This window comes from Phalacrocorax aristotelis, chromosome 8 (assembly GCF_949628215.1).
Source record: "Phalacrocorax aristotelis chromosome 8, bGulAri2.1, whole genome shotgun sequence".
Classification (NCBI taxonomy): Eukaryota; Metazoa; Chordata; class Aves; order Suliformes; family Phalacrocoracidae; genus Phalacrocorax; species Phalacrocorax aristotelis.
In genome coordinates this window covers 41,105,751-41,130,318 of record NC_134283.1, presented here as the reverse complement: position 1 = coordinate 41,130,318, position 24,568 = coordinate 41,105,751, and the positions used below count along the sequence as shown (strand labels likewise).

General features: G+C 41.4%; 2 protein-coding genes across 10 annotated transcripts in view; one reads left to right on the top strand and one right to left on the bottom strand.

Annotated features, from left to right (window-relative positions):
- HNRNPAB (heterogeneous nuclear ribonucleoprotein A/B) overlaps positions 1 to 23,558 on the top strand; it is a 31,397-nt gene extending 7,839 nt beyond the window's left edge. For 2 of the 6 annotated variants that reach the window (XM_075102832.1, XM_075102838.1), the window contains one exon: positions 23,094 to 23,558. The gene's annotated coding sequence lies outside the window, so the exon portion shown is untranslated. Of the gene's footprint in view, positions 1 to 18,681; positions 21,502 to 22,990 lie in introns of those variants that run through there. The other 4 variants (XM_075102833.1, XM_075102839.1, XM_075102836.1 and 1 more) reach the window with 3 other exon arrangements.
- Positions 1,982 to 11,214, bottom strand: PHYKPL (5-phosphohydroxy-L-lysine phospho-lyase). 4 transcript variants are annotated; one of them, XM_075102826.1, is made up of 13 exons: positions 11,103 to 11,214; positions 9,176 to 9,294; positions 8,178 to 8,337; positions 7,401 to 7,475; positions 6,466 to 6,574; positions 6,257 to 6,373; positions 5,950 to 6,032; positions 5,424 to 5,649; positions 5,033 to 5,187; positions 4,435 to 4,524; positions 4,086 to 4,216; positions 3,602 to 3,658; positions 1,982 to 2,163 (listed from the first exon to the last, which is right to left on the bottom strand). In XM_075102826.1, exons 1-12 carry the CDS (start codon positions 11,159 to 11,161, stop codon positions 3,606 to 3,608), a joined length of 1,377 nt encoding a protein of 458 aa, XP_074958927.1. In that variant the 5' UTR covers positions 11,162 to 11,214; the 3' UTR covers positions 1,982 to 2,163; positions 3,602 to 3,605. The 4 variants fall into 4 exon arrangements, with proteins under 4 accessions (XP_074958927.1, XP_074958925.1, XP_074958929.1 ...); XM_075102824.1 differs by having other exon boundaries at positions 3,606 to 3,658; positions 11,103 to 11,213; XM_075102828.1 differs by having other exon boundaries at positions 6,466 to 6,553; positions 11,103 to 11,212.
- Positions 23,559 to 24,568: the final 1,010 nt, after the last annotated feature.

Below are 24,568 nucleotides of genomic sequence, written 5' to 3'. Positions count from 1 at the left end.
TGATAGATGAAGAGTTGTGATAAAATGTTTTTTTAATCTAAAAACTAGAAGGCTGTATTGGTAGTTGTGCTCACTTGCAGTTAAGTGGCAGCTAAAAACTGCAGTCACTTCTGCCTGGAGATTATAGAAGAGAACTCAGGTGGAAAGCCCCAGCTGTTGTGGAGGCTGTGCTGGTGGCTCATGTTCTAGACAAGTACTGAGGCTCAGCATAACTGTTTGTCCACATTGTAGGGCTCTGCTAGGAGGAGCCAGAGGCATAGGTTTCAGGTAGGGCTTGGGAGCCTAGATAGCATTGCAGGAGGAAGCTAAAAGGTGTAGCTGCTCTTCCTTCATGTTTCATCGTCTTGAGTCTTGAGACTTTTCTACAAGTTCATAACAGTATGTATACCTGCCTTGAAAGTCAAGTTAGACATTGAGTTACCAATGCAGTCTGAATTTTTGCAGCCTTTTTGTGTATCAAAAAAGGCTAAAGAACTTCCACTAAAGTGGGAGGAAAAACAACAAAACTGCCTCTAAAGAGGCAGCTCTTCCTGTAGAGATGAGTGACCAGCTAGAAATATGGTCTCCTTTTTTGACTAGCATACCACTATTCTAAGGCAATGACTATAATGTGATTTGCCTGTCCTGCTGCAGCATAATCCCAATCTCAGGTTTATAAATAAGTAGCAAGTGCTGCTGCACAAAGTAGACTTCTAATCTTTGTTGCAGTAATCAATTTGATTTTTATTTTCCTTTTAAAGCTAACAATCTGACAATTCTTTTCTTGTAATAAATTCTGTTTGAACAAATGGGAAACAGAAGTGGAATCAAACCAGGTAACTAAGACAAGATGTAAACAAATGTTAGTGGTGACTTTTTCACTTTTTTTAATAAGGGGTGCAGCTATTCCTGCAGGGACTATAATATGCTGCTCCCTGCTGGCTGTCCTTGGAAAGAAAAACGTGCTGTAAAGTTAGAAGTCTGTAAGACCTTCCTGAGATTACGTGGAGATCTTGAGGATAAAAAAGATGCAGCAGACTTTAAATCTGGTAGTTGACATGATGACTTTACAGCTGGAATATGTAACCTAATGCCCAGCTTGCAAATTAAAAAAAATTTCAGACTGCTGAAACAGGAGCACAGTATTTAAGTATTACTGTCTCAAGATTTAAACTTGAAATGCTTTACTCTATTGTAGCCTTTTACTTGTTTTCTTATGAAGTAAGGGGTAGCAGAATATTTTTCTAGCAAACAGTTTGCCCTCCCAGTAGGGAGTTTGCATAGTATCAGGACCATACTGCTGCAGTATTTCTGGCTAGTGTGTTAGCAATAGTTTGTCGGCTGGCTGTTACGTTGGTGCTTTTAGGAAGTGGGTTCTCAGGTAATGCTTCCTTGACAGGTGATGTGGCCTTAAGGAGAAATTGAGGATACTGGAACTTAAATGCAGAGCTGTTTTCCCTTTTTTCTTTGCATGAAAAGTTTGTGATATAAAGAACATGCAGTTGCCTGGTGAAAGCCAAGGGCATGTATGCAAGGTTGTTGCTTATGGCTGTAATGTACTCTTAATTTACTAATCCTACTTGGATATTTCTTGAGGACAGAATATTTTGTAAGAACTGGTTTGGGAGCTGTGGCCCTCAGCTGGCTGTTCCTCGTGCATTTGATGTTATGAACCTGGGACTGAAGTTTTTGACTTAATCTGGTCACTGAGATGGTTGGTTGGATATAGTGCTACTAGGGACTGTGTTACGAAACTGGCTACTGAAACTGGTCAGAGGACCCTGGGGTAGGACTCTGTACTGGCAGCTAGAATGGCGTTTGCATTGGTAGCAGCAGATATTAAAAAAAAAACCCAACCCATTGGCTCATCTGATCTTTCAAAAAGTCATAATCTGAAGGAGCATGAACTTAGATGTAGTTTATAATAGCTACTAGAAATATATTCCTTTATATTCAGTTTTAGATATGCTGTTTTAAATCAAAGCCAATTCCACACTTCTGCCAGAGTTGAAACAAGCTCTTGTAAAATTTATTTCTCCTAAAGCTTTTACCAATAACAAGATAATTGAAAACAGTAAAATCAGAGGTAATTTATCTGGTCTAAGGCATGTTAGGATGAAGATTAAATGTGCATTATTTTAGTAGAAGAATGTTTCGTAGTAGATCTTGAACATTGTTTGAAACCTATGAAAAGAAATAATGTTATGCTTTTTTTTTTTTGTAAAAGCATCATTAAAAGGAATCTACTTCATTGGCGCATTTTCGCTTACATTATATGTAAGTGTCATGCTAGTACTCTGCTTAGTAAGAAGCTTTTTGCATTCTTGGTTTCCTGTAGAAAATAAAGGCATTTTTCTTGCTTAGTTTAGATTGCAGACAAGCACATTAAGTCATTAGGCCTCTGAGTTAAACTGGCACTGTTGAGTAATCATTCTGTTCTCAAGAATAAGTAGTACAAGCAGCTGTATGTCTTTCCATTAACTTGCTAAATAAAATATTAACACATTTTTCTCATGCCTGCTAGACTAATGTTGCACTGAACTAAAAGCATGTTTCTCCTTAGCTCAGGGCCATAGCACTGTGAATCCAGCATGGTGGCTGAGGCCACCACTGATTACGTGAGCTATGTTCCTGTCCAGGTGCCTAGAGTTTTACTGGGCCCTTTGTTAAAAAGCAAACCAACCCACCCACCTGGTTGTCTTATAGTCAGAGTAGGTTGAAGAAGGGCTAAGTGTACCAAAGGGTGTTGTTACTGAGGTGTTAACTGTAAGTGTACACTGTGCTCGTGAGTATGTGGCAAAATAAGCTGCAGCTAGATGTTCTCCGTAAGCAAGCTATAAGGGGACCTCAACAGATACAGAGATCTACAAGGCTTGGGAGACTTAACAAGACTCAGTCTTACTGAATGTCCACAAACTTATGAGTATCGGGGTAAACTGATGCTTAAGCATGAGGTAACAGCCATGAACCTAAAGTGATCCTACAAAGTAGTGAAAAATGCTCAAGCGAAGATAAGGCAATACTACTTCAAAGCCAGCTGTTAGGTGAAACTGGAGCTATAGTAGTGAAAGTCCTGTTTTGCTTACAGCTCTTCATAAAGCTGTTAGCGTTAATTGGAGGTTCCCAAATTGTGGCATGTAGTATACAGGGTTCCTGCCCTTAAGGGCAGGTAAGGGGAGGCTTGCTGAGAAGTAGTTATGCAGCTGGGACAGCTTCTGTCTGGAGACCTAAGGCACTGAGCAGCTAGCATAAAAGCTATGTTTTTGTCTTGGCGTGCAAGTCATTTGTATGCCAAGGGTTAAAACCAGTCACTCTTAAAGCTTCTGAGACAAGCATAGCATGCTCTAAAGGTAGGCATTTCTGGGACATGCTGGACCTAGACTCCAAACAAATGAACACATAGTGTTACTGGAAGTGTCAGACTGAGAAGAAGGTAGCTGTGAATGCCGGATGTACACAACTCTGGTCCATGCTTCCAGACTGCCAGAAATTCCTGCAAACTAATTTCAAGCAAAAGCATCTCAGGAAACTTGGTCCTCCTCTACTGCTGGTGACAGTGTTTGTAAAGTTGTATTTAGAAACCGTGCCTCTTAAATAGTAAAGGAGGAATATAGAGAAATACCTACTCAGGTAGAACAAGTGGATGTTTTCTCTTCGTTCAGACATTCTTTTTCCATAGCTGGAGAGAAAATAAGTAACAATTTAGCAAACCCATGACTTTGAGACAAGTTTTTGGACTAACTTGGTTAATATTGAGCGTGCAGAAGGTGTGTAAAAAGCCAAAGTGGCAAACGCGCACAGATTATGGTGGTCAAGAATGACGTTGATAGTGTTTACCATTTCCCTTATTCAGATGGGTAAATATTTCAACCTCTGCCAAAGCAAAACTATTTTAAAAATCATATGCACCTGTGGAGTAAATAGTTTTGTTAGAGAACTTCAAAACAGAACAATTCAGAACCGAAGGCTAAACTTGCATTAACTAAGACTCATTTTCCTATGGGCTCAGCATCTACCACCTTGACTCTGTTTTAGCACTTCTGAGAAGGAGGCTCAGCATTGACTTTAAGGCAGTTCAGCAGCAAGACAGTTTCCATCTGTACTACCTGTTAGTAGTTTGTCAATTGTGTCCACAACTAATTTTGCATCCTCCATACTGAAGCACATTGGAGGCTTGAATTTAAGCACATTTCTTCCTGGCCCATCAGTACTCAGTAGAATATATTCTTCCTTAAGCCTGGAAAGAGCAATTCAAAGAATTATGTTTACCTTTGCGTATAGTTCAGAAAAACTTAAAAGCATCAGCATGCAGGCTGTCAAGACAATGCCTTTCTAAACTGACTGATTTATTTTTCTGCCAGTTTGCTATATTTTAACAACTATTGAGTGGTGAGGCTACTTTGTAATTGTGCGCTTGCCTCGCACATTGAGGGACTACATGATTGTCCCTTGTACCTTGTTACCAGATACTCTGCTTCTGCTGTAGCTGGGGTCCTTTCTGCTTGATCCTTGATTAAGTCCACTCCAATGAATAAGCCAGAACCCCTTTAAAAGAAATAAACAGTAATTCTGTGTCAGAGGAAGGAACTGCAAGTGAACTAAAAAATTGAGAAAGGTTTTTGTGAGACCAAACCTTTACTGCATGAGAACTACCTGATGCTTGGCTACTGACAGAAAAGGTATGGCTGTTCAGAAGAAATGTAATAATAAAGTACAGACTTCTGCCTGCTCAGAATGCCAGCATGGGACTGATGTTAAACATATATTTCCATCCAGCTCATTAACAATGTTCTTTGTGCACTTGAAGTAAGAGTTTAAACAGGAAAGTGAATTCCTTTAGCAACTAATTAATCAATAAAGTAGTATTGGCCTAGAGTGGCAAAATACATCAGACTGCAAGCTCAAGTTTGTTTTAATTTGATGTACAGCAGGCTGTTGATTTTTGCTGAAAACAGATTTAATGTATTTCTTAAAACCACATCAGCTGGACTGAGTTGTTTGACTGTCTGAACCAAACATAAAGCAGCTGAAAATGTAAATAAGGCACTGATACCTGACATCACCAATGATGGGATGCTTGATTTTCTGCTCCTTGAGTAGCTTCATCAAGAAGTTTCCTACTTCAGTGGCGTGAGCCTGAAGGTGTTCCTTCTCAATCACATCTAACACAGCTAATCCAATTGCACATGAAACAGGGTTTCCTCCAAACTGAGTTCAGGAAAAGAACACACATAGCCAGGAAAAGGGAAGAAATATGTAATTTTGTCACTGAAAGTGACATGAGCATAATGCCATGTATATCAAATGGAGCCAGTAAAGTTATGTACTAGAAAGATAAAAATAATATGAACAGTTAACTGTGTAGGTGATAAAGATTAATAAAAATGCTGCTCTTGGGCTCCTCTAGAGGAGCCTAAAGAGTTTGGTCAACTTTTAATACTTACTGTATTAAAATATTCTACTCCTGTGGCTGCAAATGCTTCTGCAATTTCTTTTGTTGTTGCTACACAGGCAATAGGGTGCCCATTTCCTATTGGTTTCCCCATAGTGACAATATCAGGTATAAAATCTTCTCCTTGAAGCTGGAATGCCCAAAAGTGCTTGCCAACCCTGCCAAAGCCAACTTGAATTTCGTCAGCAATAAATACACCTCCTGCCTTGTGCACGTGCCTGTAACACAATAGATTTTGTTGTCTCTTACGGGGAAAAATAACGTAATAGTTAATGTTTAAGAAGGTGCCAAAAGCATTACTTTGCAACTGTCCAGGAAACAAACTTGTACAGGCCTATATTCTATATCATGTGTTTAAAAGCAGATCTTTACCATAGAAAATTTATGTTCTAACACGAAAGCATAGGCCGTTTCCTGCCTATCAAGCTATGTGCTGCAGCAGACAGAGAAATTCTTTATTATCTCTATTGAGCAAGTATGTCAAATTTCAAAAGTTAAGATAACGAATGACCACTTACTCTGCAACCTTCTGAAAGTAGCCTGCTGGTGGAATGATTTGACCACCCACGCTTGGCAGAGATTCAACAATAAATGCAGCAATCTGAAACATATATAGCATGTAATGTTTTGAAACCAATACAGAAAGTTGTAGAAATTCTGTTAACAACTGGGAAGCTCTTTGTCTTTAGGGGGTTCTTGTGTGATTATGTGGTACTTGCTTTTTGATAAGTCTGTACCACTTAGCTCAGTAATGCTGAATGGCACTGACAGTCAGCCATGCTCATTTCTAAGGCAAAACAGGTGGGTAAGGAAATCACGTTTTACCTTTCTGCCTCTATTATGTGCTTGCTCAATAATATTTTTCACTTCATTAGCATAGGCTGTTACTGAATCTTCATGGTCTTCTCTATAAAGTCCTCGATAAGTGTCTGGAACAGGAGCCTATGCAAAGGAGCAGTATTCTGTATTCAGTATATATTAAATAAGACCATTAAATTGACAAGTAGTTGATAGTTACAGGCTGGAGTACATACCACGTGGACCCATTCCTTTTGTCCTTCTAGATTTCTGAATTTATATGGGCTTATGTCAATCAAGGATGTCAGATGTCCATGGTAAGCACTTAAAAAACAATTAGCAAAACTAAACAGTAATTTCCTCAGTATCAAGAGTTCTTTAGGATTAGCATTACTGATAGCTAAAGAGCAGCTAGGCTCTGGCACTTGGTGGGAATACAGTCACACCTAAGTTGAGAAAAGCCCTGAGATTTCTATTAGTCAGCTTAGTTGTATTGGGATTTTTTTGTTCATCTGAATATAGGGGGTGCAGAGGCATTGTACTTCTTGTCACTGGTTTGCCAGGGCCAGCAGCTAGAATCGCAGTCATGCAGGTCATGAGCAGTGTTACAAAACTGCAGAACAACTGAAGGGATGTGTCTGGCCTATTTCTCAATACCCTCCAACAACAGTTTCCAGTCTCTCTGGGCACCCCATTTTAATATTTGACCACCTTCATGGTAAAAAGTGTTTTTTCCCTATGTCTCATCAGAGTTCCTCAGGTCTCAACTTACATCCATTGTCTTTTTTCCTGTCACTGTATGCCTTCAGGCCTGGCTCCATCTTTTTCACTCCTTACCACTAGACAGCTGTAGTTAAGAGTAAGATCTCCCTCTAGCTGTCTCTTACAGCCGAACAAATCCGATTTTCCTAACCTCTTGCGGCTCCCTACCCATCGTGGCAGGCCACTGCTGGCCTCCTTCCAGTATGTTAATGTCTGTTGGGTACTAGAGAGCCCAACCTGAACACAGTTTTCTGGCCTGGTGTCATAAATACTGACCAGAGGGGAAAAAATACTTCCCTCAACTTCCTGGTTACAGTCTTTCTACCTCAACAGGTTTTCAGGAATGCTCTGACACAGACCAAAACTGAGCTTTGTACCCCACAGTAGATAAAATTGCCAATATACTTACTGGTCTAAAACTATAACATCTTCATGTTTTGTATATTGTCGTGCCAATCTTAGGGCAAGGTCATTAGCTTCAGATCTACAATTGAAAAATTCATTAGGTGTTTAATTGCGGATGTCTTGAGTTTTGAAATTCTGACCTCCCCTGCAACGCTGTTTGTGTCTGCAGCAGACAGGCAGCACTTGACGCATGTTACTCACAGATCCCTTAGTGATCAGCACCCATTAGGTGGGACTGACTGTTCACCAGAACAGAATCAATCTTAAAAAGCTAGAGTACAGAAACTACTTTGGAAACAGGTTTTGGTGGTGGTGTTGTGTGTGGTTTTTTGTGTGTGTGTGTGTGGTCGTCCCCCCCCCCCAAAAGCTGTAGTTTGCTTGGGAACACCCCCCCTCCACCCCCCCAGCAGACATATGCATTGTTATATTTAATTTTTGTAATAGAAGTAATTCCCAATTCAGAAGACGAGTCAGATCAGGAACCAATAATGTAAATATTTACTTTAATATTTTGTAGTCCAAGCCCTTATAAACAGAATAAAGCCCTTAAAGTGCAAGTTTTTTTTCCCTGACAGAGCGCTTGCTAAATGTGAACCTAAGAGTCACTGAAATTCTAAAAGAGACCATAGTTTCTTCAAAAACAAAGCCCGCAAATGATGTTTTCTGTCAGTACCTAGTCATCTGCACCAGATCATGCAGTTGACTGTAGATAACGAAGTATTTTACTTGTCTGTGTGTAACCAGTAAAAACAGAGCATCCATTCTAATGTACTTCACTTACCCTGAATTCAAAAAGTAAAAGACGCATAACTTCTCAGGTAGTGTTTTTGAAAGTCTCTCTGCATAATCGACCAAGTTGTCATGAAGATAACGAGAATTTGTATTCAACACCTGATTTTGTTCATGGGCTGCTTTTACTATATCAGGGTGACAGTGTCCAACTGCAAGAGAGTGTGGAGAGTGGTTTGAGAGTCCTTCCATGTTACGCATGGTGTTCGTTAACAAACGCTTACGGACTTAACCCTTAGCTTGCTCTGTTAGTACAGAGCTGTCATCGCTGATGACTGTATTTCATCAGTGGGGCTTTACTGATATTGTCAGCAGAAGACGATGTCGGCACGGCATGAAAGCTTTCACTTAAAACTTTTTTTTGTTCAGAAAGTTTGAAATTACTGTATTTCGTGGTTTATAGTTGAATATTGGCAATTGATATGCTAAAACAAGTAGCATCTAATTTGGTATTTGGATTTAGACATTTGAATAATTTGGGTAGGGGTTTGGGTAGGTGCAGGTAAGCTTTACCAGCAAAGAACTATTACCCTGCTGCAGTGCTAGGGACAACACTGACTGTTCAGAGAGATTCCAAACACTAAGAAAGAAACAGCTACTGCCTAATATACAAATAAGGCACCACACTGAGCAGCACCCGTAGCAGTAACTTCTACAAATACAACAAATTGTCAAGCCATTTGTTAGTGCTTTAATTGAGTTAGGTGCTTTACTTGAGCTTTCACGGAAAAAAAAAACCAAACATGTAAATTTTAGATAAATATGTTTCTAGGGAGATGGAAGAGGAAGCAAGTCTGGAAAGCACATTTATGCACACAGAAATTCAAATATGAACCGTAATTTCCCAAACAATAAGTTCAAGAGAGGTTTTTTCCACTTCACAATTAATCAACCCCTCCCCCAACATAATGCAACAATGGTAAAAAGTACCAATTGTTCCTTGTTCTGCTTAGAAAAACATGGTATCAAATAACGTGACTTTTAACTTACCGTGAGCAACATTATTTATGCAGTCAAGGTACCGTCTTCCATTTTCATCATACATATACTGGCCTTTTGCCTTCACGATCTTCACCGGATCGTTAGAAAAAAACAGCTTGCAAGAAGAGCTAAGGCAAGCACCAGAAAGCAAAATAAATATTAGTGAATTCTAAACGTTGCATAGTTTATTCTGCTGGTAATATTTTCATGTCAGTTAATCAAGAGAAAGACATTTCCCGTTCACCAGCACATGCGGTCATACTAGTTCTGGGTCCTAAACCAAAGCCTGGGAACAGACCTTGTGCTCTACATCGGGTCTGATTTTGTTAAGACTTTCAGGGGAAAAATACACTCCAGAACTGAAAAATCCTTCACTAGGAATCTAACCGCAGCATACAGACAGGACTGACTTACTTAACCTCTAGTTCCATCCAATCTTAACTACAGTCTCTTGCTGTCTATGCTGTCTGCCCTTCATGTTCTTGAAACCCTCTTTAGTGCCTTTCTCTCACCTTGTGATCGTTTTTTTATTATATTCTTGCTAAGATCCTGATTTTCCAGATAGCACAGTGTGGGTGATGGTTACATCGAATAGAGCTTCCCTAATCTTAGCTGAAACCTCGAGTGATTTTATAAGGCTGGGTCCACTTAAGTGTGTTTTGTTTCACCTGTTAAGTAAATTGCCAAAGAAGTAAAAGTGAAATGTGTGTCTGCCTAAGTAGGACTTGAAGAGATTTGACGCTGAAGGGCAATGCTGAACTTTCATGCTTCATTTAGTAAAAGACTGCTTATATAAAAATAAAATATTTTGACCATAAATACAAAATCATTGTCAAATAAACAACAAAAGACAACAAATAAAATGAGAAATGATTTTTTTAATTTCTCATTTTCTCATAAAATGAGGAATCCTATGCTTTCTGCGTGAGCTGGCAGTAGAATAGTAAAACAGTCAGGTTTTTGGTAAGCTTATCCTGGCTGCTCAACAGATGCTACGCCAGCACTTGCGGAGGCTGGGTCTTTGGTCCCAGTGGCACGGCACATCGGTCAGTTAGTTACAAAAAGATTAAATACAAAGTGGTATTCCTTAGGTTTGTGCAAGCTCTGGATTAATAAAACAGGAAGATTAAAGTAGCCTTGGTTTTGCAGATATACATACACACACGTGTGTATATATATGTTAGACTATGAAAGCAGTCCATAGTTAACTATAACAGTTCTGCTACCATTCCGGGCAGCTATCTACAGAAGTAAGAATTTTTTCAGGTCAGCTGAAGCAACACCGGTAGTAGGCAGTTTGGCATTGAGTCTCGTACTCTGCTGTCAAACTGGGCAGACACATGTTAATTCTGTCACATTTTTGGTGCAACAAGAAGCCTCTCCGAGACAGGCCGTGCCACGAGGTCAGGCAGAGCCGCTGCCCCGCCCAGCAGGGCCCGGCGGCCGCGCTGCTGAGCCGCGGGCACCTCCGCAGGTGCGCTAGTCCCGCTCCAGCTCGTGCGCTCGGCTAAGCTGATCGGAAATGCTGGCTAAGCAGTTTAAAGTTCAAACAGCCACGCTAGGCATCATGCGGGTCGTCTACTTTAGGTTCATACTTCCTAAGGAGGCGGGGGTTATAATTACCCCAGCGAACCCAGGCTTTGCACGCTAACAGCGCCGACTTTTCCCCGCGATGTTGCTAGTTTAAACCTAATATTCCGGCGCGGCAGGAACTCGGTTGCTTCAGCCCCGGGCTCAGGCGCGGTGCCCGAGCGCCGGGCTCGGAGCCGCCAGAACCCGCCGAGGTGCGGGGAGAGGCCCCGGGCCAGGGGCCAGGCCGAGGCCGGGGCCGGGGCCGGCGGGACGCGGCCCTCCAGACGCCCGGCGGCGGGGCTCTCCCGGCCCCGGGGGGCGGCGGCGCTGCCGCCTCCTCCTCCTTCCCGGCCGCAGCACTTACCCGATGAGCTGCCGCCGCAGGGCCAGGGTCTCCTGCCGGGAGCGCTGCGCCGGCCTCATGGCCGCTCTCACCGCCGCCGAGGCGCCCGGGCCGGGGCGGTGCCGGCGCCCTCGGAGGGCGGCCCGGCCGGGCCGGGGCGGGGATGGGGTGGGCCGGGACGGCCGGGCCCGCCCCGCCAGCGCGGCTCCCCCTGCGGGCAGCGGCGGGCTGCCGCGCTGCCCCGGCACCGCCTCCCCGCGGGCAGCAAGTGCAGCGGTACCGGCTACCCCGCAGCTGCGGGGGAACCGGCCTTGCCGTGGCGTTTAGCAGAAGCTGCACAGGGATGCAGGCGTCACACGGGTGTCTGTGTACTGTCACAGCGCTGCGTGCACCTCCTTCATCCTAGGAGCCTGGCTCCTGACCTCCCAGCTGCTCCCAGTCAACATCCAAAACATAGCTTTAGGCAAGCTATGTTCACAAGGGGTAGGACAGTAACTCACCAGTGCTTTCAGGCTCCTCTGGCTGTGAGGCTGGACTCTTAAGTGGTGACTTAGTCGCCGAGGTCCCATAGCACAAACGGGGGAGAGGCTGCATCCGCTGGGGTTCTGCAAAGTTGCTGGCAGAAAATACCTCCTGGTGGTGGCATACGGCCCCAGATCACAGTTACCAGGTGCATCAAAGGTAATGGCATGTTTTTGAGGGCTCTTCCGGATCATTATTATTACAGCTGTATCATAACACTCTCTTGTGAAATACTTGCATATTGAGGAAGTTTATTTTACAGTTGAAAATGATATGATGTGGTAGCCTTAGTGTTAAAACTGTATTAATCGCTCAACACGTACTTCACTGTTTACTTAAAGCAAAGCATTTATATTGTTGTACTCTCATGTTCAGTCGGTGACAGCTAGGTAGACCTGACTGACTACCAGGTCAGTCCTGGGATAGGCAATAGTTAGGAGCAGAAGAGGAAATGCTATCATCAGATTAGAATGTCATTCCTCCATTCCTGTTTGATTAGAATTACTTGAAGAAAAATAGGAAGATAAAGAACAAGACAGGATGTTCTGGGATGGATTGAGTCCTCAGCCACTGGGGGTGTTGTATTCCATAACTGAGTTAATAAACTTGTCAGGCTTCATTCTAAAATACACCAGATTTTTTTTCCTTCCAGGTACATGTTCACATTCTTTTGTTTTAAACTGACAACATCCATTAAAATGACTCTAGAAAATGGAGCAGACCCTTATAAAACTACATACCTGGTGAACTTTGTTGCTAAGTAGATATACCCACGAATAATCATCTCTGGTTGCGGTATTTGATAAACACAGGCACAATTTAAGTTTTGGGTAATACGGAGAATCCAAGACCAAATTGCTATGCACTTTAACTTAAATTGAATTTAGAAAGTCAGACTCAGTTGTTTCATAATAGTCAGGTTTTAAGTAACAAAAGACAGTGGAAGGAAAATTAATAATGGCTGTTAATCTTTATTTGAACTCTTGTCTGGTTAAGATATTTAGTAGCTATTTATAATAACAACCTGAACATTTACAGTTTGGAAAGTTTATTCTTGGTTACAAATGCAGAGTTCATTATACATATTCACACAATTGTAAAAGCAATCTGTACAGAGAGACCATTTTTAAAAAATCTAGTCATTGCTTTTATTACAGAAAGCACAAGAAAAAGTATTTTTGGAAGTCTTAAGCTAATATACGCTCCATGACAGCTTTAAACTAGAAATACATGATGCTGTACTAATTAATACCATTTTTAACACGTTAAAACAATGGATAAGAAATACTGTTATTAATGCCTTCATTTTAAAAGTAGTTGTTCCCCAAGGAAATTAGTAAATAGAATACCTTTCATGGCACGTACACGATTAAAAAATCACAGAGTTTGCAAATAGAGTTAAGTACATTTTCTGTATTTTTAATATCTATGGATATTTCTTTTTAAAGGTGATACATTTTACAGAGATTTAGTCAGCTTTGTATAAAATACCATGTAAATACATTCAAAACAAAACTAATTTTCGCAAGGTGTCCAAGCTGCACACATGCGCGAATAGCCCTTTCTCCTCTGAACAACCTTAGTGGAGTGATGCAACCACTCACATAAATAAGGGACACTTGCATAACATGGTGGAGGATTAAGCCCTATCGGCATAATTTCGAAACAAATACGGACAGATAAAGCACACATTGCATGTATTTTTCTAAAACTGTATAAAAATAAGTGAGTTCTTAATTCAGATTGTAAATACCAGCAGGTATAGTTTCTCAAATTATGTTGTTTCAGAAATGCTACCATAAAAAGCCAGTTTGAAAATATTTCTATATCAGTAATTTAATGCATCAGAGCAGGTGGCTTTCAGTTTTGACTGTGGTATTTTGTGCTCAATATTCATCATATGGAGTATTTTTGATTGTTTTTTAAGATACCAGAAAAAAGAACCCCAAGTAGTAGCTCAAAAAGTTGCTACCTTATGAAATTGTCTATAAAACTGCGCTCCGTCTAGGAAACTAACCAGCAAACACAGCAGGGCTCCAGCTCTCATTCTAGCTGATGGCAATTCGCTACCTCTTTTGCTTAATTTGGAAATTCAGTGGGTAATGTGGGTGCTTTTGCTTTGCAAAACCAGGTCCTAATTTTTTTATGTAATTGCAGAAATACAAGTTTGATATGCACCCATGGATGTACTTAATAACATCCACGTAAAATGCACTTTTCAAAGTTAAGCATACAATGCAGTGTTTAACAGCATATAAAAAAGCAGCAAGCGCTATTAGTGTCGTTTACAGTTGGCACACATGCATTTTAACTTGCTCTTCATTAATACCTACATTATATAAGAAACCACACACAGACACACAAGTGAGCCGACTGTTCCACGAAACTACGCAACTATGAGGCAACTTCTACCAGAACTTAGCGAACAGGGATTGATTGTTGTCCTAAAACATAGGAAAACCGCAAATGTTAATAATGTATTTCTTATTCAGCTCTGTTGTCAATAATGCCACTGCTTATGTATTGAAAACTCATGTTTCCCAGCTTTCCTGTGGTTTCCCCCCCGGCTTTCTACAGTAGTACAGAGCCATACAATCTATTAAGTCCTTCTTCCATTCATTTCTAAGTGACAGGTTTTCGGCACTTACTTTATCTGTAGATTACACAACAGTTAGACATCCCTTTTGTTGTGCCATCTAATGGTACACAAGCATACGGAAAAGTTGCTGTAGATCACCTGGGGACGTGAAAACACTAGAAGTAATTTTTAGCTTACAAATCTTAACAATAATCGAGGAAAACAAAGTTTAGGAAGTGGATTTTTTACTCACTGGTTTGCTTCAGTCTGCAATAGATTTCCCAAAGTGGAGCTGTGAAGTATTTCAAGCTGTACTAATTATGGTCAGGTTCACTGCAGTGCCAGGGACGCAATTAAAAGGCAGGTGACTCCAGTAAGTGGGACTGGACTAACTGGAGCAACCAGATGTTCTCCCCCCCCCCCCCCCCCTCTTTTTTAGTCACTATTGCAAAAGGGTCCAAGAAATATTCTTACATAAATGCTGCCCTGTAAGGGTGCCAAGGTCAGTATATGCCACAGGGATTGCCTTGGCAAGCTAAAGTGTCTTAGGCCTCTTGAAATCTATCCAAATACATCACCTCTTGGTTGAAAATTTTCCTGGTTAAACAACAGGAAGGCTGGATGTGCTACTTATACTAAGTATGTCAGCAGATACTTATCAGGTAAAACTTAGGAGCTTCAAATGAAATAAAGCAGTACCAAGCTTCTACACCTCCCTTGGATACCTCCTGAGGACACTCCTAGCTATGCTAGTGCAAACTCACTGAATTCAGCCAGATACATACAGTATTTGTCCAGGATAAGTGGTTCGGGAACATTTGAATTCTTATATTTTTATTGTTTGTTGTTATTAATATTTTTTGCATATCTTAAATAGAAATCTGTTGTCAGTAAAGAAAATAAATCTTCCATGCTCTGAAATTTAAAAATGGAAACTTGACAGGTTAATGGAAAACGGTCACGTTTTGGTTAATGGAAACTACCACAGGAAGATTTTATTTGTATAACGCTTTAAGTTGCTGGGCAATAATGGGACTAAAAAAAACCAAAAGAAGAGAGAATATGATGGTATTTCCCAAGAAAGAAATACCAGATTTGGAAAAATATTAAAATTTTTATCTAGGTGTTTGACAAATATGTATTCAAACCATACAGTTATGCAAAAGGGGTCTGGTGTGCTCATCCCTATGTGTGCCATCAATTAAGGGACAGTATCATGGCATAAAATTTGCATAAAATTTGTCCTAGCATAAAATTTTTCTATTAAAAAAAGATCTCCTCTAGAGGGCAGCATTGAATCAGTATTCAATGACCAGGAAACCTAAGCTCTACTGCTTTATAATGCGTCCTAAATTTACAGGCTAATAAGGCACAGTTACATTGACCAAGGATGGTTATTTACCATTACGATAAAGCTGGCAATTTCTGGCATCTTAATATTTTAATTAAGCTATGCATTAAAAATGGGTGAGTTCTGTCATTATGGCCCAAGAGTCCACTATATTTGGCTGATTGCAAAGCCATGTGCTACGTATAAAAAGTCACAGATTCATTCTGAGCTGTGGGCTGGCGAGGTAGTAAACACTGCAGACTGAAATCTTTGCTGGTGTAATCTAGTTCTGCGCTGCTACAGCCAACGCAGTTGTGCTGAGTAACAGCAGCTGAACGGGGACACCGAGCTTGCACGCGGGGGGAAGAGAAGAAAGTAGCAAACTAGAGCACAGGCTTTCTGGCATGAAAGCCTTGGTCATTACAAACATGCTTCCCCGGTAGTGAGTTACTATAACAGTCCTAAAACCATGAGTAATAACCTGTGTCATTCTCCACGGATTACTTTTCATCGTTGCATAGGATGTCTTGAGCTGCTGAAACCTCACACGTTTTGCTGGTTTGCTTAAGGATTTCAGATGCTAAATTTTTGAAATTACAGAAGACTAAAATTCACCTAAATATTTCATCTATTAGTTTTCTAAAAAGAAAACACATCAGAAAGTCTCTTATTGTTAGAAGAAACATTCTTATTTTTAAATATAGAGGAGAAAATTCCATACGGAAATAAATTCATCACCATTATATATACAGCAAGTGTTAGAAGCAGTGTGTACAAGAAAGGCGACTCCCTCCATGAGAATAAACCAAAGCATGTGGCAATGTCTTGATTAAAAAAAAAACAAAACAAAACAAAAAAACCCCCAAAACTAAAATCCAATGTATTAAGGCTTGGACACAGTTTCAGTTTGGAGTCAGACCAGGTCTTCTCTGCCACCTGTTTCATAACCCAGAGAAATATTCCTGAATTCACTGGCCAAGCCCACAATTCAGCTGCAAAACTCTAATTAATCTCACCTGCCCCATCAGCACAGGCCAAATCATCAGGCTCACACTCTGGCAAGGAGCCTCTTGAGCTGCCAGCACTCTTTCAGCACTGAACTGGAGTTGGACATGGGCGTGATTTGGCCATGTTCCCTTCCTCCCAAAGTCCATTCCCCCCCCAAGCTTTAAGGAGCGCTCCCCCTGCGTACAGTCGGTGCAGCATCACCGCTGTGGGAGCACTAGGGGCCAGGACCGCCGCAACCACAGCAACCAGCAGCTCTAGCGTTAGTCACACGTGATGCATTTGCCACATCTTGTGGCAATTTAGCTCTGCCTGCAGAGCTTTGTGGCTGAAAAACTTTTTAGGGATTTTAAGTGAGTTCTTAGGACTCAGTTTGGGAACTTTACTTCCCAGACTGTTCAGGGTACAGTACGTTAGAGAGAGGATGCTGGTAGTTACTGAAAAGATGGTGGTTAGCTACAATTTTGAATAGAACAAGCCTTGAAGAAAGTTGCTTCTCCTCTGCTCCTGGGCAGCAAGCAGATGTGGTTATGTTAACATAATGGAAATCACCATGCTTTCACGGTCAGTGAAATTAAACTAAGGAATTGTGTTTTGTAAACTAGAAAACAAAGATAAAACATAAATTTGGCTGGGCTTCAGATTCCCCTAAGATCAGTAACTTGTGTTATCCAAAATGTCTACTGACGAATCCATGACGCTAACATGCTACATATTTTGGTGATCAAGATAAATCAATTCCTCAGTCTCAGACTGACCTACATTTCATAAGCATTAGCAGCCTCCCTGTCAATCGTCTTTATTGCTACTGACATCTAGTGGTAACTTATAGCTGCATTTCTGAATTAATGTAAAGCAATCTTACATTCTCTCAAACCAGAAAAAAATCAGAGCGGTTTCGTAGGGGGAAAAAATGCACGGTGCTTTGTGAGCGGCTGAGTTTTGAGTGAGACTGCCAATACTACCTAAAAGTAAAATTTATCTTCATGGGCTATTTGCAAACTCAAGGTATTCAAAAAGCCCCACATAAACATTTTCATATGGAAAGATAAAATAATCAACTGATCTGGCATGAATTTGCTGAGCAAAGCAAGCACATCTTTCTTTAACTCTTCCCAATAAGATCATGACTGCTCTGAAACAACTTCAGATTTAACAACCTACTCTTCTAAATGCACGTGTGTGGAAAGCACATGGATGTCTAAACAGATTTTCCTTTAGACGCTGTGCAATCAATAAAAAAAATCAACAGTTCCTCTATTACAGGCTGTTGATCTGCATGAAACGATCAATGAGGAACGCTGAGTTCAGAATATAAAGGCCAAATACGCTTGGCGAGATAAAATCGATAAGGAACACTGAGTTCAGAATATAAAGACCAAATGCACTGATCTCTGTGGGGGACCAGGAAGGACTTCAAGTGCAGATCACAACCACAGCCCCCCCCAGCAGCCGTGCCTGGGGAGCCGTACCTCGCCCTGTTCCTGGGAGCTCTGCTTTCCATAGGTCTCAGCTGCTCTGGTGACGGAAGGGGTTGGTACAGTACACATACCACCAGCAGATCCATGGAGCTCTACTGATCAGTTCCTCGCAGCCAAAGTGGCAACAGGTGCTGTATACAGCAGGATCCGTACCCGCCAGCATTTCTAATGGAAATGAGAGCGGCAGAAGTCCAGAGAAGCTACTGCACACAGGCTGCTGATCGGTACGTGTGCAATAAGTCGGGCATCCTGAACATACCAGACTTGCTACAGGTGCATAGATGGATCTCCTGTGTATGTGCTGGACTCGCCATGTTCAGGATGCAGAATAAAACTATGTGGAGAGGACATTTGCCTAGGAATTTTCAAAGATGATCACTAAAAGGTTTGGCAGCTGAGGTGGTAGCGCTGATGGGTGTGGATACCAGCCACGGTCCTGTGGTAGGAAGATAATTCTAGCCTTCCTCCTTGACCAGCATGGAAATGCCGCGACTGGTCAGGCTGCACCTCGGCATGGTTTAAGATGTTTAGTCAACTCAAAATGAGCTCTCTTCCTCCGTTACGAGCAAATGTCTTGGGTTCTGTGGCAACAGAGGCTCTGTTGGGAGGGGGAAGGCTGCCATGTGGAGCGATTAGAGCAATAGGTAAAGCACTATTCTGGTATTCTGTATCAATGTTTTGCAGGCCTGGCAGTGGTCACAGTTGATGCCTACAAGCACTGGATATTCCACAAGTTGAAGACGGAATACTGACTTGTTTACCTGAAGATAATAGGACTTCGGGGTATTTCCTCAGAGAAAATATAAATTTTAATATAATTTCATAAGCTTTGGAGGTTAGCTTGTCTTGTAGCTTCAGTGATACCAAACTTCTTCAAGTAGGAGCTAGATAGAAAGCTGTTTAGTTTTTGCCAGCGTATGTAAAACGAGACTTTTCTATCTGCATTGTAGATTGTTTGTGGACACTTCCAGATTCTTGTGCTTTCTGCAGTCATTCTGGGGACTGAACTCTCATTGATAGCAGTAGAGGTTCCATGAACAGGGCACGTGCAGGATTTTGAGCGTAGAAGCCCACAGTGTGGTTTGGAGTAGTGAATTGCTTTTAGTTTGGAGATGACTGGGGGAGATGGGAAGAGCAACTGTACATTAAGGGAACAATTACAGATCTTCTTCCCAGTGACATCAATGAGAGATATGCCTTCAACCTTCCACAGAAGATTTTTAGCTTTAATTTGGGACAGTAAAGGGGTTTTTCAAAAGCACTAAAAGCCAGTGGGAGCTTGTTCAATTGCTCCTTATGCCTTTAAAAACCCCTTCACAAAAAGTGATAGCTAACAACATGAAATGGAAGTAAATAAAATACATTTTCATTGCTGTTTTGAGTTACATAATTCGTGTTTCTTGATTTGTTAGTTGATCTGAATTTACATGGATTTAATCTATATGGTGACCAAGAAAATGGCCCATAACTGGTAGAGATGCAAAGTATAGCCACAAAGCAAGTGATGTGTAGGTGTAGACCCTAAGCAGCTAACAAAGACAGGTAACAAAAGTTCACTGCCTACAGCCATGAGTCTTTTGCGTCCACACCTACCAAGCTAGGTGGCCATTTCAGCATTTACCAGCAGATAACAAATGCTCCCAGTGACTAAAAGGATAAGCTCAAGGACAACTGGGACCCAGTCAGAGATGAGAACTCACAGACATCAGTCAAACGTCACCCTACCTGCCTGGAGCACTGAGCATGTTCCTACTGTTCTTCAGAATACTGGAGCAAGAACTACCTTAGCGCTAGGTCAGCTTGTACAGGACAGATTGCGCCCGGACGGTCGCATCCCTCTCTCAAGTCCTCTCTGGCAGTAGCTGCCGTAAGAAATGCAGCGGAACAAGGACCTAACAGAGTTCAGATCTACGCAATACACCACAAATGACTCCCTTCTGTAGTCTCTAAGATTAAGGCCAGAAAGAGCCCTTGTATCATCTGGTTTGATATCATGGTCAGGCTCTTAATTTCACCTAAGACTCCTACACAGCCGAGCACCTTGTATTGGGCCAAAGTATTTCCTCCAGAAATGATCTGTTAAATCAAAAAGGCATTGAAGTGATGGTGGTTGCATCACTGGTCTGGTTAGGATTAACCAGTCTCACCATTAAAAATCCATGGCTTGCTTTATTTGATTTTGTGTAGCTTCAGCTTCCACCAGTTGGATGGGTATTTGTACATCTTTCGCTGTTCAATTTAAAAACTTGTTAATATAAAGCATCTCCTCCCTGTAAAGGAATCTGATTGCCTCTTGATCTCCATTGTAAGCTGAACAGACTTGGCTGTAAGCCTGAAATAGTTTTTTAAGGGCTTTTTTACTGCACAGTCTCTATTTTTTCAACATCTTTAAAAACGGGAACAGTGGAATAGTTTGAAAATTTTTAATTTTAATTGACCTCCCTTAATGCCATATGCAGATATCAAAATCATAATCCTCCTTTTATTCATTACCCTGCTCTGCATGGGATGTGCCTGAGATGAGATAATTTAAAGAAAGAGACCAAAATGGGGGAGAGAAGGAAGAAGACAAGAGGCGTGTGCAGTGTTACAGAATTTACAATGAAAACCACATAAACCAAGAAAAATCAAATGCAAATGAACGCTACAAACCAAGACAATTAAATACTCCAAACTCCCAAGTTTTGGGAAACCCAACAGCAACATTATGTGCTCTGTTGTTTAAGAAAAGACTTCAGCAGAGCCCTCCCTGTTCTGCAGCTCTCTACTCAAAGTATTTTACTAGGTTTTTGTGTTCTGAAATTCTGCAGTGGAGGTTTCTTGGGGAATTGGGGTTCGACAGTAACAAAACGCTTGCGTATCTTCAGCCACAGACCCCAGAACAGGACCCAGAGGTGCTTCCTCTTCAGAAAAAAAAAAAAGCTTTTCTTGATAGTAGTAGGAATAACCACAGGTAGTCAAGGTTGTTCTGTTTAGCCAAAGAACTGCTATTTCCATCATGTCGACAGCAGGTAGCAATGAATGGAGCTTGGCTTTGTTTCCTCTGCAAGTTGCAAGTCTTTCTCTTGTTTGACCAGACGGTATACAGCAGCTTCTTTCAGTTCTAGGGCTGCATCCTTTTCTTCTTTGTTTTCAGCCAGTTTTTTTCACCCTTTTAATGTGCATGTGCAATGCAAATACAGAGTTGAGAGCCAAAATAGGATAGGGATTTTTCCCTCCTTCATGCGATAAGGCACACTAGGCAACACGCTGTCCCAGTACTGTTAGTTCATGCAGCAACATCAGCAGTGAACACTGTTCATTCCCCGTTACTGTCATTGGTACCTTTATCAAATCCTGATGTTATCATGCGTGTCTTACGGGTTTGGGAGCTTTACAGTATTTTCAAAGTCCGTAAATGACAGAATCCAGTATAAAAAAAGGTCAATATATTACTGTTGAAAGTTTTTTTTTCCTTTTTTTATACAAAAATTAAAAAGATCAAAATATATCACATTATTTACACATTGTGCTTCATGCTTAGAGATCACTGAAAAAGAACACACAAACAAACATTTTAATCAGAGAAATGCTCCATTCATTACACTTACTAATCTTACTGTTAATATTAAAGGATTGGCATTCAGGTTTCTTTTAATATTAACAGGACATCCAAACGACCTACCACAGAATTAAAAACTTTTATATGCTATGGGTGCGCTCACATTCTAACTGAGGGTTTGCAGCCAGTTAGTAACACGCTTGCTATTAACCGTGTCTACATACCACGTGTTTGAAACTGGGTTAGTAATTCCACTCAGCTTCAGTGTCGTACCCGTGTCGGAGAATGAGGTTACAGGATCCTCTGACAAGTCTGGATCAAATGCTCATCTTACGGGGGGACACGTCTCAAATCATTCTCCTGGCACAGCTGCCTCTAGCACTTACAACCCCTGGCTGTTCAGGGTGCGTGAGACAGGACGGATTACCTGACCACGTGCACCCTGATTTACTGTTTCGAGCACCAAAGCAGCGCAGCGGTTGTGGATTATAGTTGCAATGGCAGATAAGTCTTTGTCTGGAAACAAACATTTTGTAACTCTGCGACAAAGAGGTAACCCACTGTAGAACTGTCAGCTAGAGGGTACGGCCTGAGCCGCACCAGCACATTTTGCGGGGTTGTGCAAGTGTTTGTGTGAGTGGTTCCTAAACTACCTGGGCCATAATAGCAGCCGAGGTGGAGCAAGCCTGAAAAAAAGGCATTGCTACCGACAATATTGAGAAAGATTTTTCACGCTTAGCAAGTTTTTGGAGCGGTGTTCCTAGCACCAGTCTACAGCCGTGGGGAACAAGACAGGAGGCTAGGTGGAATCCTGCTCTCCCAAGGCATGGCGTTATGTCTGCCAGGCATATGGCCTGTTGCTTAAAGGAAGTGCAGCAGTACGAACAATCACCATGCAGCAAAAAAAATATTACTCAGGGTCCGCTCAAGGATATACAATTATTATTACCGTACCTTATGCCAACATCCTGCTACTGGCAGTCCATCTGGTCCCTGCAAAATTGAATTTACAGATTTAATTTCTATTGACAGCGACTTAAGTGTCAGACCAAAAAACCTGAAGCTCAGTCTTCACAACGATGAAAGGTTTAGCAGCACTGTTAATTACCATGCAAAATCCGTTTACTATGTATGCACAAAAATAAATACACAGGCAATGTAATCCGTGTGTCACGCACAACACAAAATTGAATGCACCCCAGGGTAAAAAAATCTACACTTTCTTTTCCCTTTAAACCAAAGGAGAAATGTGAACAAATATAAAAATTAGGAACCACAGTTAATTTACTGTATAATCTGCTTTATAAGGTAGTGTTTTTTGCAATCAGACATACCTATGGAAAGCATGTCTTGGAAATGTGTCTTTTGTCAATATGCTTTTCAGTTTGGGGGCGTTGATGTACTTTTTTTTTTTCCGATGATAGCCTAATCGTGTTAAATTCGATCCTGCAGTGCTTAGTTTCTTTAAGAAATCCTGAGTTGCTGAACTGATTGAAATAGGATGAGTTGTGGACTATGCAAAGGGAGTGAAAATATTTGTCTTTTTCTGATGGAGATACAAGAAACAGAGAAATGAGAAAGCCAGAAGAGCTTACTTACCAGGAGGAAAAACACTGAAAAGGAAGGAGCCCCTTAGAAGAGGAATGGACTATGTATGACCAACTCTCTCAAGATACTTTAGAAGAAATAGCTGACTTCAGCTGCCTTTTACGATGCTGGATTTTTTTAAGGCTCTTGGATCTCTGATGGCATAAATTTCTGCATGTAGAGCTACAGAGAGCACACATGCACTGACCCTTCCCTCAGAGCCACCTCCAAATTAACTAGGGGTGGGAAGCCACGAGGATGCGTAAACAGCGGAGATAACTGCTAGTGCAAATATAGGTCAAAATGCATTTTTACATTTTTTTACTGTAAATGTCAGTCATCACATTTTTTGTATTCTGTCTTGATTTTATATGTAAAATAGCCTATGCCCAATAAAACAGATGCAGTGAAGTAAGGTTACCCTTTCCAGCTACTCACAGTGTAACAGGTCAACTTATTTTCACACGCCTTCCTATATCATTAGTTAGAAAACATACATACTTTTCTGCTGACACCAGTAAATATTTTGGTCAATAACTAATCATACAAAAACAAAAAGCGCAACTCGTACGTTTGCCAGGCAGAGTTGTTGGGGGGAAGGGGTAAAGGGGACAAGGCGCAGAGCAGTTGTTTGACCTAGAAAGATCCTGATCCACTGTTAAAGCACATCCTAACACTGATGGTCACGGGGTTGGTTTCTGCCCTGGGCTGCTTCTCCTTCCTGTGCAACTCAAAATATTTATTTTGGCCATCATAAAACTCCACGCCTTTCTACCATGTTTCCTCCAGTGATTGCAAAATGACTTGTCAACTAAAAAAGAGCTTTGCAACCTGCACGTAAGGCTCATGGCTCCTGGACTGAAAGTCATGGCCGGGAACCCAGCAAGCCTTCACCGCACGGTGGGGTGGAGAGCAAAGACAACACTCCCAGCCAACACGCAACTAACCCTCACACACGAGCAGGAAGACGTGCAAGTGCTTTACTAACTAGTCACGTAGTAGTTACATATTGAGAAATCACCTACTGCTGCTTACAATGCCTTCAATACACATAGGGCTTGTGTTTTCTATATAGTTAAGATGGGAACTAGCTGGTAAATATAACATCTCTAGGGAGTAAATACGAAGAGTTGAAGTGGGCCTGATGCTAGTAATTCATTTCTTTGACACATATGAAAGTAATTTAACTTTCTGAAAGAGAGACAGCTTACTGCCCTTTTGTTTCTCTGAAGACAACTGCAAATCATCCAGCACGCAGCATTTTCTGTGGTTAAAAAAATGAAAATAAAACAATGACCTTTTTTAGCGAGTCGTGCAGCGCCCTGTTCGGGGAGCAGAGCACAAACCTTCCTGCATAGTTGTTGGACTTCAACCTGAGCTCTGCGGGGCAGAGCTACGTGCTGACACAGCAAATGCCCCTCTAATGCCCAGGTTGCTGGTGAC

Coding starts and splice junctions, on each gene's coding strand:
- PHYKPL (XM_075102826.1), bottom strand. CDS start 11,161: ATGAGGCCGGCGCAGCGCTCCCGGCAGGAGACCCTGGCCCTGCGGCGG. Junction 6,575..7,400: donor GATGTTATAGTTTTAGACCA/GTAAGTATATTG, acceptor ATTACTGTTTAG/TTTTGCTAATTGTTTTTTAA. Junction 4,525..5,032: donor CCCATCATTGGTGATGTCAG/GTATCAGTGCCT, acceptor TTTCTTTTAAAG/GGGTTCTGGCTTATTCATTG.